Source organism: Gobius niger (assembly GCF_951799975.1).
Source record: "Gobius niger genome assembly, chromosome: 16".
In the NCBI taxonomy this organism is placed as follows: Eukaryota; Metazoa; Chordata; class Actinopteri; order Gobiiformes; family Gobiidae; genus Gobius; species Gobius niger.
Genome location: NC_136867.1, coordinates 31,226,977 through 31,236,167, shown reverse-complemented (window position 1 = coordinate 31,236,167; position 9,191 = coordinate 31,226,977). Strand labels below are relative to the sequence as shown.

General features: G+C 47.9%; 1 protein-coding gene across 1 annotated transcript in view; it reads right to left on the bottom strand.

Annotated features, from left to right (window-relative positions):
* The window catches only part of psma3 (proteasome 20S subunit alpha 3), a 36,472-nt gene extending 28,136 nt beyond the window's left edge, over nt 1-8,336 (bottom strand). The window contains exons 1-9 of the mRNA XM_079573696.1: nt 8,267-8,336; nt 7,074-7,156; nt 4,867-4,990; nt 4,524-4,625; nt 3,038-3,111; nt 1,891-1,963; nt 1,696-1,808; nt 909-976; nt 690-773 (exon numbers count right to left, since the gene is read on the bottom strand). Of these exons, the coding sequence (XP_079429822.1) occupies nt 690-773; nt 909-976; nt 1,696-1,808; nt 1,891-1,963; nt 3,038-3,111; nt 4,524-4,625; nt 4,867-4,990; nt 7,074-7,156; nt 8,267-8,287 (742 nt within the window). The 5' untranslated portion in view covers nt 8,288-8,336. The remainder of the gene's footprint in view (nt 1-689; nt 774-908; nt 977-1,695; nt 1,809-1,890; nt 1,964-3,037; nt 3,112-4,523; nt 4,626-4,866; nt 4,991-7,073; nt 7,157-8,266) is intronic.
* Nucleotides 8,337-9,191: the final 855 nt, after the last annotated feature.

Here is a 9,191-nt window from a genome sequence, read left to right as displayed (position 1 = left end):
AGAGGAGAGAAGAGGGGGAGAGAGGAGAGAAGAGGGAGAGAGAGGAGAGAAGAGGGGGAGAGAGGAGAGAGGAGGGGAGAGAGGAGAGAGGAGGGGGAGAGAGGAGAGAGGAGGGGGAGAGAGGAGAGAAGAGGGAGAGAGAGGAGAGAAGAGGGAGAGAGAGGAGAGAAGAGGGGGAGAGAGGAGAGAGGAGGGGGAGAGAGGAGAGAGGAGGGGGAGAGAGGAGAGAAGAGGGAGAGAGAGGAGAGAAGAGGGAGAGAGAGGAGAGAAGAGGGAGAGAGAGGAGAGAGGAGGGAGAGAGAGGAGAGAAGAGGGAGAGAGAGGAGAGAGGAGGGGGAGAGAGGAGAGAAGAGGGAGAGAGAGGAGAGAAGAGGGAGAGAGAGGAGAGAGGAGGGAGAGAGAGGAGAGAAGAGGGAGAGAGAGGAGAGAGGAGGGAGAGAGAGGAGAGAGGAGGGAGAGAGAGAGAGGAGAGAAGAGGGAGAGAGAGGAGAGAGAGGGAGAGAGAGGAGAGAGGAGGGAGAGAGAGAGAGGAGAGAAGAGGGGGAGAGAGGAGAGAAGAGGGAGAGAGAGGAGAGAAGAGGAAGGAGGAGAGAAGTGGGGGAGAGAGGAGAGAAGAGGGGGAGAGAGGAGAGAAGAGGGGGAGAGAGGAGAGAAGAGGAAGGAGGAGAGAAGAGGGAGAGAGGAGGAGCGGCGGGAGAGTAAACAGACCTTTGCGTATTTCTCGGCTTCTTCTCTGACGTCTTTCGGGACCAGTTCGTGTCGACCGTTTGTTACTGAAACCAAACGTTTAAATCAGACTGGCAGAAACATACATGTGTTTTAACGTGTTCGAGAGAGAAACACGGGTTCATAAACGCTTGATAAAACCATGTTGCCATAAGCGTGTAATTAAAGCGTGTCAGACTCACCGTCTCCGACCCAGCTCAGCTCCAGCTCAAACGCCTTGTCCTTCACCTCGTCGTGGACGATGTAGATTCTGCAACATCAGAAACAACAGAAACTATTTTACAGAAGGAAAAACACACGACTCAGGCTCACGTTATCGTACGGAGAGCCCTTAGCAGAGGGCCCCGGACCCCCCCCCCCCCACATGGCACCACGAGGGCCCCGCGCAGACCCTCACAACACGCTTGGGCCTGCCAGGTCTGACCGGCCTCCTCCCCTGCCAGCGGATCCAGCTCCGCCCCCTCTTCACCCGATTGAAGCAGATACAGAACAATCATATCTTTAAATCCCAGTGTGGATGCTGTCGGTCCAGCTTTACAGGAAGTGACTTCATCGTTTCAGCTCAAATACATGACTCTCCGTGTATTTCCCCAAAGGATTTATACATTTTTCTAATTTGAATCGATTATTTCCCCAGTTTTTGCCCTTTGGCCGTAACTGTCGTCTCTGTAGGAGAACTTTACATTACAAGAGAATCACACGTGAATATGAACTAATCACTGTTTTCATCTTTTCAGGCTAATAAAGATAATTAGATTTTCCATTAGAGCAGTATCAGTAAGTGCTGCCCCCAGAGGCCGTCAGCGCCCCTGCAGGAGTCACTGACAGAGGGATATGGTTCATCCAGTTACACGAGGTGAACTTATTTAACTGCTGCCTGAGAGATAAATACAGAGCAGTTTGTCCTCACAGCTACAGGCCAGTGCGTCGCCTCATTTGAAAGCTAAGGCCTTCTGAAGCCTCACTCACATCTTGGCGACTTCTTTGACCAGCTCTCGGCACGTCAGGTCTTTCATCTGCAGCTTCTCGATCTCCGTCTTCGCCGCCTGCTTGGCTTTCCCGATCGCACAGCCCCAGTAACCCTGCCACAGAGACACAACATGTACAACGGGAGACGCACACAACATGTACAACGGGGCCTGTGGTGAAGGGGAGGAGCCTCACGTAGGAGATGCCCGACGGGTCGACCATGTAGAGCTGCGCCCCGTCGTCTTTGTCGTACGAGCCCAGGATGAAACTGTGGAAACAAACACCATATTAGGAACACATCATCTGTCCAGGTCTCAGCATGAAACACCGGCCTGGTCCTTTAAAGGGGGGGGGTTATTCTGCTTTCCATCCTGTTATTCTGTCACTCCCTCATTAAAAACATGGCTGAAGTGTTGCCTTGGCACATTCACGTATTTCTGAGTAATCTGTAAAAACTCTGATGGCGGCCATTTTAGGGATAGGTTTGCCTGAGTCCTCCTAGGAACGCCCCCACCTCCTGGAGACGCCCCCGAGCCGAGTAACCGACCACTGCTCCTCAGCAGAACCCCCTCCCCACTGATGCCACAGACAGCGTGTGGAGGGGGCGTGTCTAAAGGCTCAGAGGTTCTTAAAGAGACAGAGGCCTATTTCAAGACATTCACTACAGCCATTTTGAGAGAGACATTTTATACAAGGCAGTTATTCTGATTTACTGCATTTACAGACCAACAGAAGGTTTGTCATCATTGTAGTGAGATATAGACTGGTGCTATGGGACTGACAAAAGCAGAACACCCCCTCTTTAAAGCAGAACACCCCCTCTTTAAAGCAGAACACCCCCTCTTTAAAGCAGAACACCCCCTCTTTAAAGCAGAACACCCCCTCTTTAAAGCAGAACACCCCCTCTTTAAAGCAGAACACCCCCTCTTTAAAACAGAACACGCCCTCTTTAAAGCAGAACACGCCCTCTTTAAAGCAGAACACGCCCTCTTTAAAGCAGAACACGCCCTCTTTAAAGCAGAACACGCCCTCTTTAAAGCAGAACACCCCCTCTTTAAAGCAGAACACCCCCTCTTTAAAGCAGAACACCCCCTCTTTAACGCAGAACACGCCCTCTTTAAAGCAGAACACCCCCTCTTTAAAGCAGAACACCCCCTCTTTAAAGCAGAACACGCCCTCTTTAAAGCAGAACACGCCCTCTTTAAAGCAGAACACCCCCTCTTTAAGGCAGAACACCCCCTCTTTAAAGCAGAACACCCCCTCTTTAAAGCAGAACACCCCCTCTTTAAAGCAGAACACCCCCTCTTCTGTGGCCGCGCCCCCCGGGTTGTGAAGCACTGACCTGCAGCCGAAGGGTCTGACGGCGCTGTAGAGCGTGTAGGCGTGAACATACATGGCCACGCGCTCAGACAGGTGCTGCAACATACATGACACGGGATTATACACGGATATCATACTGCAACACGTCAGAGTACTGCATTATACACACATATCATACTGCAACACGTCAGAGTACTGCATTATACACACATATAATACTGCAACATGTCAGAGTACTGCATTATACACACATATAATACTGCAACATACATGACACGGGATTATACGCACGTCAGAGTACTGCATTATGTAAGGGAGGGCAAAACAAGGTTCACCCTGAAGGTTCTTATTTTCCGCTTATTATTCTTCCATTTGCAACTGAACACAAACAGCATAAACTTCGTACACTTTTATTAAGCCCAAAGGTTTATTTAATGACTTCCGCGACAAATAGTTCCCAAAAGTTTGCGCGTTGCTCGGCAAGGTTTGGCTAGGCTAGCAGCAGCACGGCTAGCAGCTAGCCTAGCTACTTAGCTGGAGGTGCAGTTGGAGGAATGAGTGAGTCTGTGGGTAAGTTGACCGTCAGACTCAGGCTAACTTCTCTCACAGAGACGGGGACAGACAGTTTCCGCTACCACGTACACACAGAGTGATATGAAAACACTAACTGATGCTTTAGGGTCATATAAGTTATGAAAAGTGAAGCTGAATGTAAAGGTGGCGTAGCTCCCGCCTCTCCGTGGCGCACGTTCATCACTTGCGTGGACTACGGAGAGCTTCATTCTGGACAAACACTACAAATCCCCGACACCGTGGGAAAGCTGAGCTCATTGGCTACTGGAATATGTCAGTCACGTTTTGCTACGTTTTGACTCCGCCTTCAGTCAGTGCACGGAGGCTAAGATCCCGCCTCCTCAGGGAGCGCATGTTCTGCTCACCGGCCGACCCCGTGTACGGAGAACAGGAAGAGGAGACCGAGCATTCCCAGCAATGGCGGCTATCGGTTCCCAGCGGAGAGAAAGAGCTTTTTATTCTCCTTTTCTTGCTTTCATGGAATATAAGCAAACTTTGACGAACTCCTCCACCTCAGGACAACACTTTATGGGAAATACTACTGGATATTCTGCTTCAGATGCTTCAGAGGGAAAATGAGCCACGTGTGCCTGGATTGGGACTTTTTCTGGACTTTTGACCCGACAAAGGTAAGAAATACTAAAATATAACTATTCATGTGTGCAGATAATGCCGTAGAAAATGATTTGGTCGATTTTTGTGGTGAATTTACACTTCAGATTTAGTTTCTCTGAAAAACTCTGGAAAAAAAAAAGATATGCAAAATGCCGGGATTTTTTCTGAATATTAAATCGTGTATTCCGGGCTCAGAAACGTGACGCTAACGACCAGGAGCTCGTGCAGGAGGACGTTAACAGGTTAAACCCTTTAATGCAGCGTTTTTAATCTGGCGTCTCACCGTTAATGCGGCGTTTACCTTTAATGCGGCGTCTCACCTTGAGGGGAATGTCGTGTCCGTAGTTGGACCTGAAGTTGGACGCTTCGTCTCGAGCGACCTCCGCCAGGGATCGGGCGTCGGCGAGTAAACCGGCCACGGCCTGGAACACAGTCAGATGTTTCCTCAGAAACCGTGAGCTTTAAAGGTCTGAAAACACGGGCGTTTAAAGGAACAGTTTCCAGACTCACATGTTCTTCCCTGAGACGTGTTCATGTGCACCTGTGTGGGCGTCACGCGTGTGCTCAGTCACGTGACGCGCTACACCATGAACTCGTCTCAGTCTGAAACACGGGCCTGTTCCTTTAAACCCGCGGTCGCTACGGTAACGTGTGTGTGGTTACCATGCCGACGTGTCTGTCGATGTTGAAGATGCGTTTGTTGGATCCTTGTTCGTAAAGTTTGGAAAGAACCAACTTCTCCACCGCGAAGACCACCCCGTCCTTACAGCGGATCGCTATGGCCGTACTGCAGAGGGAAACACGTATAAGTACTTCAAATACACAGTCACATGTACTCTGAACACCACCCCGTCCTTACAGCGGATCGCTATGGCCGTACTGCAGAGGGAAACACGTATAAGTACTTCAAATACACAGTAACATGTACTCTGAAGACCACCCCGTCCTTACAGCGGATCGCTATGGCCGTACTGCAGAGGGAAACACGTATAAGTACTGCACAAGTACTTCAAATACACAGTAACATGTACTCTGAACACCACCCCGTCCTTACAGCGGATCGCTATGGCCGTACTGCAGAGAACACACGTATAAGTACTTCAAATACACAGTAACATGTACTCTGAACACCACCCCGTCCTTACAGCGGATCGCTATGGCCGTACTGCAGAGGGAAACACGTATAAGTACTGCACAAGTACTTCAAATACACAGTAACATGTACTCTGAACACCACCCCGTCCTTACAGCGGATCGCTATGGCCGTACTGCAGAGAACACACGTATAAGTACTTCAAATACACAGTCACATGTACTCTGAACACCACCCCGTCCTTACAGCGGATCGCTATGGCCGTACTGCAGAGGACACACGTATAAGTACTTCAAATACACAGTAACATGTACTCTGAACACCACCCCGTCCTTACAGCGGATCGCTATGGCCGTACTGCAGAGAACACACGTATAAGTACTGCACAAGTACTTCAAATACACAGTAACATGTACTCTGAACACCACCCCGTCCTTACAGCGGATCGCTATGGCCGTACTGCAGAGGAAACACGTATAAGTACTTCAAATACACAGTAACATGTACTCTGAACACCACCCCGTCCTTACAGCGGATCGCTATGGCCGTACTGCAGAGAACACACGTATAAGTACTTCAAATACACAGTCACATGTACTCTGAACACCACCCCGTCCTTACAGCGGATCGCTATGGCCGTACTGCAGAGGACACACGTATAAGTACTGCAAATACACAGTAACATGTACTCTGAACACCACCCCGTCCTTACAGCGGATCGCTATGGCCGTACTGCAGAGAACACACGTATAAGTACTTCAGAAGTACTTCAAATACTAGGGATGCACGATAATATCGGCCGCTGATAATTATCGGCATTTTGGCGCCATCCCCGATAAATCCGATTAAAAAAAATTAGTCCGATAATTCTAAGCTCAAATGACAGTGAACCCTCGGCTCCAGCTCGCTGCCTTTCTCTCTCTGCGCCGCTCGTCCTGCAGCCCGGAGCTGCTGCAGACTCAGGACAGCACGTTTACAGATACACGCTCTGGCCGACTTCTGCACGGCTTTAGCTGAAAAACACCACGAGTTTTCCAGAGAAACAGCTTCAGGCGCCTCCGGGAAGGAAGAGTTTTTACACTTTTTACATCGAAGTCACTTCAACATTAGCATCGCAACAACATGAGGAGAAGACGAGGAAATGTGAACCTCTGACCCTGCAGACCCGCTCACGTGAGTCACTGGAACAGAGCGAGGCCTGAAAACACATGTATTATCTTTGCATTTCTGATCAAATAAACACGACTGAAGCGCTGTGAACCAGAGGAGTTTCACGTTGATGAAATGAGCCTCGTCACAGATGCATAAATGATCCAGTGCAGGAGAGAGTCTGGTTTTTGTGCTGTAGGATCAGATTATTATTAGTCAGAATCTGTCACAGATTTAACATCACTTCCCTCATGTCAGAGACGCCTCCAGACTCAGTGAAATACTGTAATACTGTCTATGTTCCAGTGTTGTAAATAAGAATTCATTAGTATGATGTCAACAAAAAGAAAAACACTAGTAAGGAAGTAGCAGTAGTAAAACTATTATTCTTCTTTTTAAAGTTAGATGTGACACAGATGAGCAGAGTCAGACCTGCTCAGATGATGAACTGTAAAACTTGTGTCGCTTGGTAGAGTTAATACATTTTGGGCATTGAGTTACAGTGAGTTCTTGTCACAAAATAAAGTGCAAATATATATACATAATTATCGGTGTCATTATCGGTTATCGGTATCGGGACAGGCGGAATTATCGGTATCGGGGACAGCTGTAAAGGGGGCGGAGTTACCTGCTGTTCTCCACGGCCTTCATGGCGTATTCCACCTGGAAGACCCGCCCATCCGGAGAGAAGGTGGAGGCGGAAAGATCGTACTGAGACACAAGAGGAGAACATTAGAGACGTTAGAGAGAAGGAGAGAGGAGAGAGAGGAGAGAGAGGGGAGGAGGAGGAGGGAGAGAGAGAGGGGGAGGAGGAGAGAGAGAGGAGAGAGAGAGGAGGAGGAGGAGAAGGAGGAGGAGGAGAGAGAGGAGGAGGGGGAGGAGGGAGAGAGAGAGAGGAGAGAGAGGAGGAGGAGAGAGAGAGGAGAGAGAGAGGAGGAGGAGGGAGAGAGAGGAGAGAGAGGAGAGAGAGGAGGAGGAGGAGAAGGAGGAGGAGGAGAGAGAGGAGGAGGGGGAGGAGGGAGAGAGAGAGAGGAGAGAGAGGGGGAGGAGGAGGAGGAGGAGTTAACCCCGAACACTATCGCTCACTTCCTAAACACCGTCACGAACACCGGGATTTGTTCCCGCGATAATAAACTCGTGTTTTAGTTGTGTCCACTGTAAAGCACTTTGTGACCTCTGTCTGTGAAAAGCGCTTTATAAATAAAGATACTTACTGATAAAAACATCGCCACATGTGATTCTGTGACTTTAAACATGAGGAACAGATTAAAATGCTCCAAAATGGAACAAAAAGTTCCTAAAAAAATAATAATGCAGATGGAAACATGTCCTGGGATGTGACGGCTTTACCCTAACCTGAAACTGTCACTATAGCAACACGTGCCCGCAGGAGGTTCATGTTCTTCTGTGAGAAAGAATAGATTAAATATTATTAAAACCGTGTCCGCAGATTCACAGCCAGTGAACGGTCACAGAGATAAAGAACTTTAATATTTGACTCATACATTTTGAGCAGATTTAAATCGAGGCTAAAGTGAAGCAGGAGGAGAAACTTTAAACCTGAGGCTCAGTTTATTCACTTTAATCCTTTACTTTGGACTTTTGTTCATTTCGTTTCGTTTTTGAGCGTTAGCATTAGCATGTTAGCTCCTGTGACTCAGCAGCGCCTCACATAAACCTCACAGTCCGCTGTAAACGGGACTAAAGCTCCGTAACGACCCGGGCAGAGGCGCCGGAGCCCGGGCTGCTCCTCAGGCTGCCCCCGGGCAGGATTTACTTCACTTTGTTACAGTTTTATTTGAGGCTTTTGGAGAAACTTACCCCGGTCCCGATGGAGCTCATCCTGCCTGTGTGTCTGCACTGCGCATGCGCACTGGCCGCTTCCTCTTCTTCTCCTGTTTAATGGCGGCTGGTGAACAACGTTCAGCTGCATTACCGCCCCCTGCCGGAGGGCCCAGGAACCTTTTCATATCATTACTGTAACTACAGAGTAAAAGCCTCAGAGCCGGAGACAGAAACACCGTGAGAGCGCCCCCTGCTGGTACAGACGGACACACGACGGCATCAGGTCTGGGGAAGATTGATTTGATCAACTCAACGAACCTGAGACTTTAACCCAGTTATTTCATTTTTTTGATTCATATGAACCCATTTTGAAATCGTAGCTGCTTCTGTTGTCACGTGTTTCCCAAAAATGCCAGTGCAGGCTGTAAAGTAAATATATAATTTATTCATAATGATGTATTACGGGAACCTCTGACTTTCTGTGGCAAATTATTGCATATTTTAGTTTGAAAGAATCTTGTCCAGGGCTCTGTAGAGTTTTAATGTCAACGAGTTTTATCCTGGATAAAAAAAGGACAAATATAATTTTAAATAAGTTATGGCGCCATTATTAATATTAACACTGTTGTATATGTCATTCCAGACTAGTTTTAACCGTATTATTATTATGATTATTATGATTAGCCCAGAATTAAAACATGTGATTTTTACACATTAATGACGTAATCTTTTGTTTTGCTGCTGACTTTAGGAAACAGGGAAAACCCTGACGGTGCAAATGTTGTTTTTTACTTTGTTTTTACATCTGCAAACTAACATTATTAACCCTGTGATTTCTCTCCTTTACTGATACAGCGATGGCCGTCACCACAATAAACATTTTATTTTGTTCCAAAATATTGTCTCTGTTCCTTATGAACAAATGAAGCTCTGTCCTACAAAATACAATGAAATATTGGAC